Source organism: Andrographis paniculata, unplaced genomic scaffold (genome assembly GCF_009805555.1).
Source record: "Andrographis paniculata isolate CXL003 unplaced genomic scaffold, ASM980555v1 Contig30END, whole genome shotgun sequence".
Taxonomy (NCBI): Eukaryota; Viridiplantae; Streptophyta; class Magnoliopsida; order Lamiales; family Acanthaceae; genus Andrographis; species Andrographis paniculata.
The window spans coordinates 1,655,769-1,671,450 of NW_026137563.1; the positions used below are offsets into that span (position 1 = coordinate 1,655,769).

The 15,682-nt window shown below is 33.4% G+C and overlaps 4 protein-coding genes across 10 annotated transcripts; 3 read left to right on the top strand and 1 right to left on the bottom strand.

Moving 5' to 3' along the window:
• The first annotated feature begins 312 nt into the window (after nt 1-312).
• On the top strand, nt 313-4,568 carry LOC127246400 (ergosterol biosynthetic protein 28). 3 transcript variants are annotated; one of them, XR_007837725.1, is made up of 5 exons: nt 313-499; nt 1,719-1,925; nt 2,712-2,928; nt 3,373-3,466; nt 4,187-4,568. XR_007837725.1 is itself a non-coding variant. In XM_051267739.1 (3 exons), the coding sequence occupies exons 1-3, from the start codon at nt 385-387 to the stop codon at nt 2,777-2,779; spliced, it is 390 nt and encodes a 129-aa protein (XP_051123696.1). In that variant the 5' UTR covers nt 313-384; the 3' UTR covers nt 2,780-3,074. The 3 variants fall into 3 exon arrangements, 1 of the variants encoding a protein (XP_051123696.1); XR_007837724.1 differs by lacking the exon at nt 3,373-3,466; XM_051267739.1 differs by lacking the exons at nt 3,373-3,466; nt 4,187-4,568 and having other exon boundaries at nt 2,712-3,074.
• Nucleotides 3,499-4,645, bottom strand: LOC127246399 (EPIDERMAL PATTERNING FACTOR-like protein 2). Of its 4 annotated transcripts, none has more exons than XM_051267735.1 (3): nt 4,399-4,645; nt 4,259-4,332; nt 3,499-4,180 (listed from the first exon to the last, which is right to left on the bottom strand). In XM_051267735.1, the coding sequence occupies exons 1-3, from the start codon at nt 4,643-4,645 to the stop codon at nt 3,920-3,922; spliced, it is 582 nt and encodes a 193-aa protein (XP_051123692.1). In that variant the 3' UTR covers nt 3,499-3,919. The 4 variants fall into 4 exon arrangements, with proteins under 4 accessions (XP_051123692.1, XP_051123694.1, XP_051123691.1 ...); XM_051267737.1 differs by having other exon boundaries at nt 3,500-4,180; nt 4,259-4,302; XM_051267734.1 differs by having other exon boundaries at nt 3,500-4,186.
• A 2,694-nt stretch (nt 4,646-7,339) lies between these two features.
• On the top strand, nt 7,340-10,011 carry LOC127246857 (branched-chain-amino-acid aminotransferase 2, chloroplastic-like). 2 transcript variants are annotated; one of them, XM_051268468.1, is made up of 11 exons: nt 7,340-7,548; nt 7,638-7,756; nt 8,009-8,082; nt 8,162-8,348; nt 8,450-8,626; nt 8,711-8,842; nt 8,938-9,036; nt 9,116-9,232; nt 9,337-9,432; nt 9,524-9,636; nt 9,701-10,011. In XM_051268468.1, exons 2-11 carry the CDS (start codon nt 7,694-7,696, stop codon nt 9,813-9,815), a joined length of 1,173 nt encoding a protein of 390 aa, XP_051124425.1. In that variant the 5' UTR covers nt 7,340-7,548; nt 7,638-7,693; the 3' UTR covers nt 9,816-10,011. The 2 variants fall into 2 exon arrangements, with proteins under 2 accessions (XP_051124425.1, XP_051124426.1); XM_051268469.1 differs by having other exon boundaries at nt 7,647-7,756.
• Nucleotides 10,012-12,307: 2,296 nt separating this feature from the next.
• LOC127246903 (uncharacterized) lies at nt 12,308-14,187 on the top strand. The gene is made up of 3 exons (XM_051268540.1): nt 12,308-12,826; nt 12,924-13,053; nt 13,134-14,187. Exons 1-3 carry the CDS (start codon nt 12,691-12,693, stop codon nt 14,038-14,040), a joined length of 1,173 nt encoding a protein of 390 aa, XP_051124497.1. The 5' UTR covers nt 12,308-12,690; the 3' UTR covers nt 14,041-14,187.
• The last annotated feature ends 1,495 nt before the right edge of the window (nt 14,188-15,682 follow it).

Below are 15,682 nucleotides of genomic sequence, written 5' to 3' on the forward strand. Positions count from 1 at the left end.
TTTACATTGTTAAAGTGATCACGTGCCCGGCTGGCCCGCTCCTGCAGTACAGCTATTATCCATTAATTTGTTTCCCTATATTTCTACGAATTAATTAATACTCCATAATTATGGATTTATGGTAATTATTAATTAAAGACTTAAATATTACTCCATATTCTTAATAAAAATGCTTAGAAATATCGTGATTTGGATTAAACGACAATAATACTACTATGTGAGTAGAAATAAAAAATAAAGATGCAGATAATGAGCTATTAGGTATTAAATTAATTTTAAATTAAATTAGGATTACTGTATGTCTATATGTATGTTTGGGAATGGGATGTGGGATGGTGGGATCTGAAGCAATTTGACGAGGAGTCCTTGTGCCAGTCGGAGGAGATGAAGCTGCTGGGATGGTGGCTGATGCTGGTGGGGACACTTCGATTGGCTTCCGTCTGGTTCGGATTCTTCGACATTTGGGCTCTTCGCCTCGCTGTCTTCTCCCAGGCCACCAGTATAGTTTCCTTCCTAATTTCATACTTCTTCCATTTTTATTGCTTTTGAGCTGCGTCGGTGCAGTTTCATGTTGGTTGGAATCACGAATTGGAGTTTATTTCGACAGAGAATTTGAAGTTGACGATTTGATCTGGATCGCTAGTGTATGTGGGGATCTGGCAATGGTCCAGTATATGTTATAAATATTGCATTTTTTTTGCCTAGAAATGATTGCTGTTAAATTCTGAGAAGGTTTTAATATTATATATATATATATATTTATATATTGGTAGATTTGAGCTCGATTTGCTATATATTTGGGGCCGTGAAGGAGTGGAAGCTAGGCCGATAACTATCTCTTTCTCTATGGACTTATTTTCTGCTCAATTATATTTGGTTAGGATGTCTGCATCCTTCTGCTTCACTTTTCACGTCTCTTATTACAACAAGAAGCTATCTACATTTGAAACGATTTTGTTTATGGTGAAGGCTTGATTTGAGAATTGGGAAGATTCAAGAGAGCCTAAGATAATGTTATTATTGCTTGATGTTCCTTTTGCATTCTAAGGGTTTCTAGTGTTTCTTTATTGAACTGCTGCCCATTGCACAGAACCATTTTTAGTTCTTTCTGTCGAGTTCTTTGCCGCAGTTTATTTGAGGTCAATATAACTAACCTATGTCCATTGTTGCACAACCATATATTTGTAGTTTTATCTACGGAGTTGAATGGATTGACTTTCTTTGGTGATGAAATGCTCAAATAGCTCTAAGCGAGAGCTACATCTTTAGATTATTGAGTAGCAAACATTTTGTTAGCCAATGAAACGTCTGTTGTATCTGGACGATCCATGGGGATGTTTAAAGTCTCTGTTAAGTGGTTTCATGTCCTGAAGCGCAAGTTATACTTTTTCAAGCCTTAACAGTGTATGTATAAAAGATTAAAACGGCGACTAGAACCACCAACTCTAGTTTTCATCTGAATCCTTTTTGATTCAGTCTGATTGAGTTAGTACTTTGGCCATATTCTTATTGCTGAACCCTTCACATTATTTTTAATTCACGTTCTAAGGATAGGAAATTTTTTTGCTATATATATGTAACATGTACATTCATTTTTCATATAAATTAGTCTTAAGATATTCTGGTATTTAGGGAAAAGATCTGCATTGGGTGATTCTATGCTAGATCTGCTTGACATTGTGTTATGCAAGTTTATAGCTGATTTTATTGCATTGTAGTGACTGAAGTTCACGGCCGGACATTTGGAGTATGGACGCTGTTGACTTGCACCCTGTGTTTTCTTTGCGCATTGAATCTTGATAACAAGCCTCTGTATTTGGTCACATTCCTATCCTTCATATACGCTCTTGGTCATTTCCTGACTGAGTACCTGATATACCAAACCATGGCTATTGGAAATCTGACAACTGTTGGCATTTTTGCGGGTAAATATGCTGGAAATTTTGTTGTTTTCAACTGTTAGTTTACCATTGATCTTTATGGCAACATTTACTGCTTGTGAGTCAGTAGTAAATTTCATCTTTTGCGCATCTCACTTTAGGATAATAATGCATTGTTCATGCATCATTTTGTTCTTAGTTGAAACTTCAAGTATGCTGTCATTGTTTAGAATCAAAATCTAAGATTACTGTCTTCAAGTAAGTTAACAAACAAGATATCTTTACTACCCATTAAGTGAAATAACTAAAATAATTACACTTTATTTTATAACTTTAGCTCTTTTTTTCAACTTTCCCCATCCAAAAAATTTCTTCCTTTTTTTTAATCATTATTCTTCTCAGTAAGTCTTGAATGTATGATATTTAGAGAATAAGAAATATTATAGCAAACATGTATTCTCATGTATGCAAAACAAATGCTAGTCTCCTATTACTGTTGAAATGTTGCCATCTGTTGCCATCAAGAAAAACATTTATTTCTATATATTATTTACCAAAGCAAGTTTGTTTGGCACTTTATTCATTGTATAATAATATTATGTAGCTAAAAAGAGAAATGGATGCGTCAATAATTTTAGTCTTTTCTTGTCCAAAAGTCCAACATCAGTTGCCCGAATCTAGTTTGCACCTATGAGTTTAAATTGTACGTATTTAGTGCATTGAATCTATCTCTTTCCTTGTTGCGGTTGTACTTTATAATTCATACCATACTTCTCGTGTGATTGATATTTAAAAGTTGATTGAACACTGTTGCTGCTCTTGTGCCGGCAGGCACATCGATTATATGGATGTTGCTGCAGTGGAATTCACACCAACTGGCCAAGCCCAAACATGGATAATTGTGTGCTCAAGCTTCGAATTATTCGAAGCTTTGCTTGCCTCGTGATTTTCTATCCCGCCCGCACAAACTATTATTACTTGAATCGGGCAGATGCTAATAGAGTTCGAAGTTAATCTCATTTTGTGGATGAGGCTACAACGTCTACAAGTATGCCTGATTTTAATGCAATTTCTTGCAATTGTTTTTTTCTAGAACAAGCAATATCATCTGTTATTATTTATGGATGTTTACCAGCTCGTGTTTCACAATTCTTGAACTGTTCTTAGATCCAAGTCAACTGGACGTTAAATTTCTCTCTTTCTCCCTCACTTACACACACAGCTATTGATTCTCTCTCGATCATGTGTTTTAGATTTGGATTTTCTTTCTTTCTTTTTCTTTTTTTTTTTTAAAGAAAATCAAATTTGATATCTTCTTTATGAAAATGAAGATAAAAATGAACAAGAAAACGCAAGTTATCACACCCCAAACCCAAAACAAACAACTTGAGTGTGATATGATAGTTGTATTGATGAATATTAAGTTGAGCTGATAGTGACCAATTTGTTTACTTCTACTCCATAATTTGATGTTAAAGGTTTTTCATGTTAGGAAGTAATTCCAAAGACGGCAGAAATGCAAATAAAATGTGTAAATTAAATTTCAAGATAATACAGAGAAGTCTTTCTGACAATGCCATTTGCAGGTAAAATATATAATTATCTTATCGTTTTCATATATATTTTTGAAAGGTATAAAATATCTTCTGAATCAACGAATTAATTAATTGAAAAAACGGCCCCATAAAGTTAATGATTCAGAGATTGAGAACAGGAGGTCCCATTCTCATGTCTTATTTATCCATTCGAGGATAAGAAGTTTATCTTCTGCTTGTTATTTAATCAAATTTCGAATACTTTATACTTAAAATTGCAGGTGCATACATACATACATAATAGATAGAATTGCCAAACAGGGATGAGGATGAGGATGAGGATTTCTTGGCGGGTCCACGGGGCCCAGGTCCCGACTAAGTGCACAGCCCTGCTTCACCTTGAATGGTGGTGTGTGGCTTCCATCTGGATTCAAGGTCCAAGGACCACAATCCCATTCAAAAAAAGAAAAAATAAACAGGATCTTGATGCAAAAATGTCTGAATCTAAGGATTGATGATTAAATCCCCACATTTACATTTCCAGCACATAGGCTTGTAATTAGAGATATCATCTCCTCTGTCATATGCAGCAGCAAATAAGTCATCCCTTGGTTGCATCACCTGATCATCATTTTCTTGAGTGGGTGAAATAGGGACTTGGACTGCCTCACATTGCCCACAGTTCTTGCACATACTTTCATCACATCTTGGAGGTCTTGACCCCATCACTAATAACCTAACTCTTTCTTGATTGTTTTTTCTTACCTGCAGCTGCTCATCACAATCAGTGACTGTTTGATGTGATGAAAAGGGGTCTTGTAATAAAGAGTGGAAGAATCTTACCAAGTTGGTGCCATCAGATGACACCCTGCTGGATAATTCCCTGCCTGGACAAAATATATATAAAAAGATTGTTGCTGCAACAAGGTTAGTGTACATATGAAAGAAAACTTGGTGTAAGAAGTAGATGTTCTTTTTGTTACCTTGGGAAAACATATGGAAAGAGCTTAATGTTGAGATCAATGGCAGTAGGATTAGAAATAGAGCTATAATCAGGAGTTGCTGCTTGCTTTTTGATGTTTTGATGCACCCCATTGAATTTCTTGGGAGATATGTTGTTTTGATGATGAGAATGGAATGGATGATTTTAGGACAGTGGAGTTTAGGATATGTATGAATGCTGGCTTTGATTTTTAATTTCAGGAGAGAAAAGACTGTGTGCGTGTGCATGTGTCTTGAATGGAGGAAAGGGCAGAGTTTAGCAAATTGTGCATGTAATTTAATATAGGCAAGATTCTTGATTTGTATGTATATGTGTATGTATATATATACATGATATTTGGAGAATTGACTTGGTTTTCATGGTTGAAGAAAGGGACATGTGAATGAATTATGGGCTTCCATTAACTAATGTTGTTTTCATGTGTTCCCAACTCTGCTGCATTCTGACACTGCACAATTTGTATACTAAAAATTCAGTCTTGAATATAGTGCAGTTTATTACTTTTGGTGCAAATATTGTATTGTAATTTTAGTTAGTCGTATTTTTGTGTACAAAATTTATTTTGTTTTTAATGTGGAAATTATTATAATGATATTTGATATAAATATGTATAGAATTGGAAGTATTTCAATGTATAATGAGTTAATATTATTAGGAAAATAATACTCTGTATTTGAATAATTGAAAATAACAAAATAGATGCTTTTAAAGGCAAGGGAATGAGTATAATAATAATAAAAGAAAAAACAAATTTAAATTTCTTCCGCCATCTGGGCTTTACTTAAAACTAGTTTTCAGCCCAATAACAATCTTGGGCCCTACTACTACTAATAATAAAATAAGGGAAAAAATTATTTTTGTCCCAATATAAATTAAATTTATCAATATTGGTCACAATATAAAATTTTTATTAATTTTGGTATCAATATAATCAAAACTATCGTTTGGTTCTAATATAATAAAAAACTCATCATTTTTTATTATAATATAATTTTTTTTTTATCAATTTTAGTTATAATATAACAAAAATTCATCACTTTTGGTGCCAATATAATCAAATTTCATCTTTTTTGGTCCCACCGTCAACAAACCGACGAAAAATGCTGACGTGGACTTGCAAGATTGTAAAATTTCTTCAAATATAAATATAAGGTTTGATTTTTTATTTTTTTCATATCAGCATTTTCCGTCGATTTGTTGCCGGTGAGACAAAAAAAAAGACTAAAATTAATAAAAAATTTATAGTGGGACAAAAAATAATGAGTTTTAGTTATATTGGAACAAAAATGATGAGGTTTGGTTACGTTGAGATCAAAATTAATAAAATTTTTATATTGAGATCAAAATTAATAAATTTTAGTTATATTGAGATAAAAAATTATTTTTTTCTGGATAATAATAATCCTAAACATCAGCACACTAAAGAATTTAAGATGCACCAAATAGTGAACTCATCTTCGTCGTTGATTTGGCCTGCCTCTTTAATCCGACGGCTGTGGAGGTTTATAAATAGCTGCAGGTATTTAACTGTAAATAGCTAAATAGGATTTAAATGTTATTTACATATTTACAATTAAATGTATTTGTATTTAGGTGATGTTCTGTTTAAAATAATATATTTTTATAAATAATTATTGATATTTCATATTAAAAAAAAAAATCTCAAAGATAATAAAGCCATCTTTACATAATGTTTAATTGGGCCTTCTTCTTAGAAGATTTTTATATTCATATTTAAAAAAGATTATTGGGAATTATTTTGCAAATATTATTTTATATTATTGTCCCATATATGAACTTTACTTGTAGAAGAGTCTCGTTGGATTTTCAAGAAAAAGAAAATTGCCAAAATAAAATGGCCAGTCAATACTCCACACGTTTTTTGCTTCTTATGGAATTACTTTATCATTTTAAAAAATATATAAATAATTGAATCGATCCATTCTGAAAAAAAAAATTTTAAAAAAAAAAAAGAAAAAGAAAAAGTTGAAATAAAAATTATAAATTTGAAAATGAAACTTTACTTAGGAGTGTCCAAAATGAGGCGTGTCCAAAATGCACGTATTCAATGGGTTGCCCTGTGTCTATCACAAGATGTGAGAAAAGACAAAAATGCCACCACTATCAGTCCCTAATCCTTCCCACTTTCGAGGGCAAAGTGGTCCCATCGAAAAAGATCTAATCTAAGTGACCTTTTTAATCTTATAAAAATAAATATTAAATTAAATATTCACTAAATTGAATGGAATGTTTGGCAACAACTAACAAAATCAAAGATAAACTTGGAGGGCTAATTAATAATAAATAAAAATATGCGTATTGATTCATTCGAACTTATCTAATATTATTATTATTATTATTATTATTATTATTATTATTATTATTGTGCATGCATGTATATATCTTTCTGGTGGATGATGAGTCTGATAATTGCTGACGTGGAAGCCCTAGCCTATAGAAATAAATAAGTAATTAGGCCAAAACTAGGCCTTTTGGAATTTAATTTAGTTCTTTTATTTTATTTTTATTTATTTTTTGTTTGAAATATAGTTTTGATAATATAATTTTGTAAGAGAAAAGATAAATATTTTTATAAGGAATTGAATACCAATTATTAGTATATAGTAGTAAAAGAAATGAAACAAAATTATTATTTTTTTTTAAAAAAAGAAGATATATGTGTGCTACAGACGAACGAAGCCCATGCAGGATCCTATCCTCATCAATTATGATAGAGTATGACATCAATTTTATTTTCAGCAAACAAATCCACACACACTTGCGTGTCCAATTTTTATTCCCTAATATTTGGAAACCTTTCTTTTAATTTTATTTATTTATTTTTTGTACCAATAATAATAATAATAATGATAATAATAACAAGGATCAGTTAAAGTTAGCTCAAACTAATTGTATGTGTCGTATTGAATCATTTATTAATTTTGGTACGGCTAAAAAAGAGAGAATAATATCCTCTTTGAAGGGAAAACCTGTCTATAAATATAGCTAGCTAGAGCTTTAATTGATTTTGTGGGAACTGAAGTATCGATAGTAGAGTTTTGACGATCTTTTCGGGTGATTGTGATTCTGATTGTACCTTTTTTGTTGGATTTTGTTGTGATTGGGATAGGTAACGTGATCAGTTGCTTATGGAAAAAATTCATTGTTTGCATGTCTATAATCTAGTTTCATCTTAATTCTTAGCTGTTGGTTTTTTAGCTTTTGCAGAGAATTGAACTAACACCGCCGCCTCGTCGGAGCTGTCACCGCCGGTCATGCTGATTCAGAAGAGTGTTTGTCTCAGAATACTGACTCGTTCGAGTTATCACGCATCAAAGGTGTTTTCTCCGCCTTTTTTTTTTTTGTATGTTCAATCTCATGGTGGTGAAATATTCGGAATAGTATGGAGTGTGTATGATCTGGATTCTGGAAGATTCTGTGTGATGTTAATTGGAGCATATTTTGTTTGGTAGGGTAGATTGCGTGGAGTTGTGAAATTTGTGGTTTGGATTTGATGATTTTAGCCTCGTGTGAATTTCTCCGATATAGAATTTACTTGAGATGGACGATCTATGTGGTTTTGATTGTAGATTAGAGCTGCCAATTTTGGTACTCAAGCGGCTGCATCTTCCCTGCCAGAGCCTTACGCACCGTCAAGCTTCAGGTATCTACAATTCTCTAATTCATACGTCTTTTAGCATCTTCATCGAGTGATGCTTTCTGCTCCTGTCGATAATCTGCAGATTGAATGACAACGATGAATACGCACCCGTGGATTGGAACAACTTAGGGTTCGGTTTGATGCGAACCGATTATATGTACATGATGAAGTGCGGGAATGACGAGGAGTTCGAATTCAAACAAGGCGAGATCAGTCCTTACGGTAACGTCGAATTGAGTCCTTCTGCAGGAGTGTTGAACTACGGTCAGGTATCAATTATCATCGGTTGATTTAGAGCGAACAAATTTGCTCCCAAAAATTGGGGATAAATTATCAGTGTTCATATTCAAACCTAATTTGCGGTCGCCAGGGATTGTTCGAAGGCACGAAAGCTTTCAGAAGAGTAGACGGAGGCATCTTCCTATTCCGCCCCGAAGAAAATGCAATTCGGATGCAAATCGGCGCGGAACGGATGTGTATGCCTTCTCCCTCTGTTCGTCAATTCGTCTCTGCTGTGAAACAAACTGCTCTGGCGAACAAGCGATGGGTAATTGAATTATATTCCATACATAGTTCTGATCGCCATTAACGGATGCTCCTCGCTGTATGTTTTACGGTTGAATTTGAGCAGATTCCTCCCCCTGGCAAAGGATCACTCTACATTAGGCCTCTGCTGATCGGCAGCGGACCTGTTCTAGGACTAGCGCCGGCTTCGGAATACACGTTCTTAGTGTATGCTTCCCCTGTTGGAAACTACTTCAAGGTTAGATTCTCTGTAATTTGAATAGGATTCGAAGGAAGACGACGATCTGCAACTGCAAGTGCATTGATTCTTCAATTATTGGCTTCTCTTTACAGGAAGGCACTGCGCCGCTCAACTTGTACGTCGAAGACGAGTTTCACCGCGCCGCCCGCGGCGGCGCGGGCGGCGTCAAGACCATCACCAATTATGCACCTGTAAACGCCATGTTCCTATGAAATTCCTCTGCAACTGTACACACAGATCTCATCCTTCATTCTTAAATTCCATTTGTAGGTTTTGAAAGCTATAAGCAAGGCAAGGGACCGAGGATTCTCCGACGTCTTATACCTCGATTCTGTTAACAAACGGAACATCGAGGAGGTCTCTTCTTGCAATGTCTTCATCGTCAAGGTATATGAACATAGTAACAGTCGCCAAAAGCTAATAATTGAAATCCATTTCTTCATAAATTTGGCATGATTTTGAATCTCGACAGTTCAATTACATGTTTGCAGGGAAACACTCTGTCGACTCCGGCGACAAATGGAACCATTTTGAAAGGAATCACGCGTAAAAGTGTCATGGAAATTGCTTACATTCTCGGCTACGAGGTGCGATCTTCGTGCCTTCGATCATTCATATATTTATCATCAGCTGCCATTTATACACCATCAATAATGGCTGCCCGATAAGTTGTTGCAGGTCGAGGAGCGCTGTATCTCGATAGAGGAACTGATGGAAGCTGATGAAGTGTTCTGCACCGGAACAGCAGTCGGCGTCGCGCCTGTAGGAAGCGTTACGTATAAGGGCAGCAGGTAAGTTTGCCGATTCTCCTTGGACATTGTTGTGCATTGTTTTGAAGCTCGAATTGTTTTCTAGGATCGATTATAAACTCAGCTCGCCTCTGGTGTCGGAGAAGCTTTATTCAAGATTGATCGCGATACAAAACGGTGTTGTCCCGGATACTCAAAGATGGATGATCCAAATCGATTGAAGAATGTCACTCCATCGTGTTTACTTTTTAAGATAAAATTATATATTTTTTGAAAATTCATCAATAATGTAAAGGTTCCTAATGTAGTGAATGTCTATAATGGTATAGACTAGTGTCACATTTAAGTAAAAATAATGAAATACCAAATTTTAATTGAAATAATATGAATGCAACATATAAATTAAATAAATAATAATGATCTATACATATATATCATATATTACTATTAGTCTCAATACACAAAAATATACTCCCTTCGTCCCGGTCCAAGTGCAAGGTTGTCGTTTACTTTTTGCACGTAGATTTTTTAATATTAGTATTATAATGCGTAGTAGTGAAAAAGACGAAAATGCTTCTATTAGTATTGTGTAATATAAAAGTAACGATATTTGTGTTATATAGTATAAGTTAAGGATATATAGTATGTTAGGTAGTACAATTACTAAATTGAAAATAGTAACCTTGTTTTGAGACATATAGATATAAAATGTCTAATATGACAATAATTTACCATACACTTGTCTTAAGTCATAACGTGGTCGGGCCTTAGAGGCCCAAATTGCTTAGAGACAACTCACAATACGAACACACCTACAGACAACTACATTTATTGCTTAGAGGAATAGCGTTGTCGGGCCTTAAGGCCCAAATTGCTTGTCACCTGCTCACAATAACTTTTTTTAAGAAAAAATAAAAAATAAAAAATAAAAATTGGATTTATTTTTTTAATATAATATGAATAGATATTTTATAAAATCCTAAATAAAATAAAAATATTTGATATGATTTTAAAAAATGATAAAAGAATTTTAAAGTAATGTTTTGACACACACAAAAAAAAGGAAGGTGATGTTATCATGTTATGAATTGATTAATTAATGTGAGAGCATAGGGCCGGTTAGGACATTGATTGTTGATTACTCATAATTAGCACATGGTAATAATAATTATATAAATAGTTGGAATTAAAAGAATGTGTTGTACTTGTGTCACGGTATCATATATTGATAACTCAGTGTGTATTTGTATTATAATAATATGCTGTGTCGGGATCAATTATGACGTTTACTATTATTATTATTATTATGTATTATCAATATTTGTATTATGTTAATATATATATATATATATTTTGTTCCAAATATTAATAAAATGTATTTAATATATTATTACGATATGATTGATTAACGCTGATCATTAAGCGATCATTCCTCCGGTGAAGGTATAATAATAAATTAAATGATAAATAATTATTGATGTATAAGATGTGTATATATCAACCAAATTCTCACCAAACATGGGAAAAATAACACACTGAAGGAAATAGATACTCATACAGTAACTAATGAATCATTAATTGGTCAAATATAGATAAAGATAGATAGATAGTCAACATAGGTTCCTAAAATGCATGCCTACATACAGCTGTTTTGAAAAAATTTGTAATTGATTAATCTTTGAAGATTCGATATTGTGCAAGTATACGTACACACATTTCTTGGTGGATTCGAGATTCTGCTAGGCCTCACATTTTTTGTGGTAGCCTTCACTTTTTTTTTTTTTTTACCATGGTTTTAGATTTATGGTTTATTCAAATTTTATGTCAAAATTATCCATACAAATCATAAAAATAAATAAATAAATAAATAAATAATTCAAGGTTGTTTTGATCAAAACATTCACAGAATATCAAAAGAAAATCTTAGACTGGATGTATGTTAAAGAAGAAAGATCCAAAGTAATATTAATACAACTATTTTCCTTGTGTAAGGAATTTTTTATGAAAGTCTTGTCATGACAACACTACTCCATAAGAAATACAATATTATTTTCATAACAGATTATATCAAATCACATTATACAAACACAAATAAAAGATTCTTGTATATATAAATTTTTTATTAATTACAAATTTCTGTAAACAAAAGCATGCCTTGGAAAAATGGAGAGAAAGCTATCTCTATTGTGCTATTTATAAAAATATATGTATAGTGTAACAAAATAACCAAAACTAATATGAGGTAGTATTATATATATATATATATATATATTTCAATATTTTGTTGCTTTCAGAAGTTTTGGTTAATTTTTTTTAATAAAAAAAATGGTTGAAAGTAGTGTTTAAATTAAAGGAAATATATATATATATATATATATATGCACATATATAATTTGGGTTTTCAGAGAAAAATAAGTTTCATTCAATTAAACCAAAATGTATAAAATAATTATATACTAGATATTCCATGAAAGAACTATAAATAAAACAGGCTTTTCCAATATTACAGCATATATTTTTCAGCAATTGTTCGTAGATCAATGTGAGGTTTAACATATTAAAATAAAGATGAAGAAATTCCTGACAATGAAATATATATATATATATATATGTGTGTCTGATAATCTGTGACTAGAAATAAATTAAATTAAAATAAAAGCAGCAGGAGCAACAGCACAGCTTTTTAGGGCATCAAGACATAATAATGCCCAGAGATTAGATGATGATGATGATAAAATGATCCTCAGACGACACACAAAGACAACAAGAAAACCCTTCCAATTTCTCTTCTGCCAACACATTTTCCTATTAATTATTTGTATAATCAATTCCATCCTCCATTCCTTTTTCATTAATTTATTAATTTTGTCTTCGATCTGATTATCATCATCTTCGTCATCCTCACAGACCTTTTCATCTGTCCCTTTCCTTCTCTTTTAATTAATCCTTCAATTCTCTCCTTCACAAGCACACACTCACTCCCTGCACCATTTTAATCTCATTCCTCTGATTCCATCAAGAATTATTAGTTGCAGCTAGCTAGATAGAGACTGTGATTAATTTATAACCTTCAGTAAGAGATCGATCGATCCATCCATGGGGAGAGCTCCTTGCTGCGACAAGGCTAACGTCAAGAAGGGCCCATGGTCGCCGGAGGAAGACGCCAAGCTCAAGTCCTACATCGATCAGCACGGCACCGGAGGAAATTGGATCGCTTTGCCTCAGAAGATCGGTAGTTCTTCTTCCCCGATTAATCAATTTTGTGATTTAATTTCTGTTTTGGAGGTCGTGATCGAACTTAGCAATTTTGGGGTTTCTGATATAATTAGGGTTAAAGAGGTGCGGGAAAAGCTGCCGCCTGCGATGGCTGAATTACCTCCGCCCCAACATCAGACATGGCGGATTCTCTGAAGAAGAAGACAACATCATCTGCAGCCTCTACATAAGCATCGGCAGCAGGTTATTGATCAATTAATTAACTTATGGAGAGTGAATCATTAATCAAAATCCATGGAATTAAATTAAATTCTCTCCGGCAGGTGGTCGATAATTGCGGCGCAGCTGCCGGGGAGGACGGACAACGACATCAAGAACTACTGGAACACGAGGTTGAAGAAGAAGCTTTTGGGGAAGCAGCGGAAGGGGAAGCAGAAAGCTGCAAGAGATTCTGCCTCTGCAATTAGGGGAATTACAAAACCTAATTGTGGCGGGGATAATGCCGCCGGCGCCGCTGCAATTCCTAACAGCCTTGTCTTCCTCCAGCAACCGCCGCCGCTGGCCGGCGGTTACGGCGGCTGCTTGCCGCCACAACTTCCGCCGCCGCCGCCGTCGGTTCTTCCTCCGGTGCCTTACTTGCCGGAGGAGCCGCGGTTCAACGACCACGCGTCCATCAGGCGGCTGTTGATCAAACTTGGGGGCAGATTTTCCGACGAAGGCGGCGGCGATGATCAGATCGCCGATCATCATCGTCATCAGTATCCTGCCATGAGTGACATTTCTGTAATTAATCAGAATAGTTACTGCTCTATGGATTTAACGGCGAGTAATTCAATGTCTCAAATTCCGGTGATTAACACGGCCGTGTTGTCGGGGGAGGCGCCTTGGGGAGGCGTCGTCGATTTGTCGAACGAGGCTATGGAGAGGCTAATGTTCGATTATTCGAACGTTAAAATGCATCACAATAATAATAATGGTGAGAAAGAGGTGGAGGGATTGGATTTCTTGTATGATCACGAGAGCTCGACTGTAATGGATGATTGGGGGGAGATCAATACTAATATGATTTTTCATGCGCCGGCGTCGCAGAGCGGAGAAGGGTTCTTGCAAGGATCAACGGCGGCCATGGAAGCTGCTGCAGGGAGCGGTTTGGAGGAGGTAGTTGCAGAGAAGATGATGATCAGGTATCATGATGATCAAGATCATCATCAATTTAGTGATGGTTTATGATTGATTCTAATAAAATTTGTTGGTGTACATTAATTAATTGTTGATTATTGCTGAGCATTTTGAATTCATCGAGGTGTAAATGGGTCGATGATATATATATTTATATGTTATCTTAAGGTTTGTAGAAACCCTAATTAAATATATTTCTTGTTTGTTGTGATTATGTTAATTATGAATATTTATATTCTATTGAATTTGATGATGAATTCTAGAGAGAATCATGTGAAGATTGTAATACACACAAGTTAATTAGATCGATCAGCTGATCCAACTCCAAATGTATAATTAATTTGTAGCTTCAAACCCTAATTAGGACAAGAAAGTACCTAAATAATTAGCTGTACCTTTATCTCATACAAAACACCACAATAAAATTAGTAGTACAATATTATTCACAAGAAATTTGCCACATTCTTAAAAAAAAAATACTCCCTTCTCCGTCCCGTATGTATATATCAATTTACTTTTTACGTGGAATTTTAGAAATATTAGTATTATATTGGGATAAAATAAAAATAAAGATAAAAAGACTAAATTAACCCTAGTATTGTATGATATAAAGGTAATGATATTTGTGTAATATACTGTAAATTAGAAGGGTATTTGTAATGTTAGGTAGATAGTACAATTACTAAAAAAATAAATACTTTGTTATGAAACGGACCAAAATGAAAAAATAAATAGATTGTTAAGGGACGGAGCAGAAAATAAGACATTTATATTTAATTTTCCTATTTATGTAGTTTAGTAGATAAATGATCATAATTTTTTATATTAATATCAATATTCACAACTGTTATTTTTCAAGTGTGCAAGTCACGATTTCACTTTCATAAGGCCAAATCATTTTTGATGGGACAAAATAATAGATGAAAACACTTTGCATCTAATTTAGCTTTTAAAAATAGTGTCAAAAGTGTGGGAAATCAAATTGATCCACCTAATTAATTGAAATTGTAACATGTTTTTTGGTGTAAGTATTTTATAAGGGATTTTAATAAACTAATTATTTGGATTAAATATTAATTTGATATAAGTAAAAGCTCCAAGTTTTATGAGATTACAATTAACACCTAGAAACTTTATCTAATTTATTTCTTGTAAACAAAAATAAACATACGTAATATATATAAATAGCCACTGCGATTCTCTCGTCGTACAAATATATATATATATATATATATAGATAGATAGATGAAGGTGAGGCTTGTTTGGCTGTGTTTTCCCAAAATATTCACATTCATCTATCTACATTTATAATAATTTTGTTTCTAACTTTTACTTTTTATAATATTCTATCAAACATTTATCTTTTAATTAAAATGTTATTGTTGCTACCATATTTGGAGTAAAAAAAAAAAAAAATCATTTACAATTTTTTAAAGAACACAAATTTTTAATGAATAATTAATACAAAAAGAACACAACCTAAAGATAGCTAAACCACCCCATAGTGTATAGATTGACAATTTGAGGCTGACTTTTTGGTCCAAAACTAAAACCAATAATACGTTAGGTTTAGCTAATTAGGGTCTAAGGTTTGTTATGAGCACTTTGACTAATTAATTATTTTATACTCAATTAAATAACTCGGACCACCTCACTCACTCTCTTATCTGCTCTATCATATCTGTATATATAT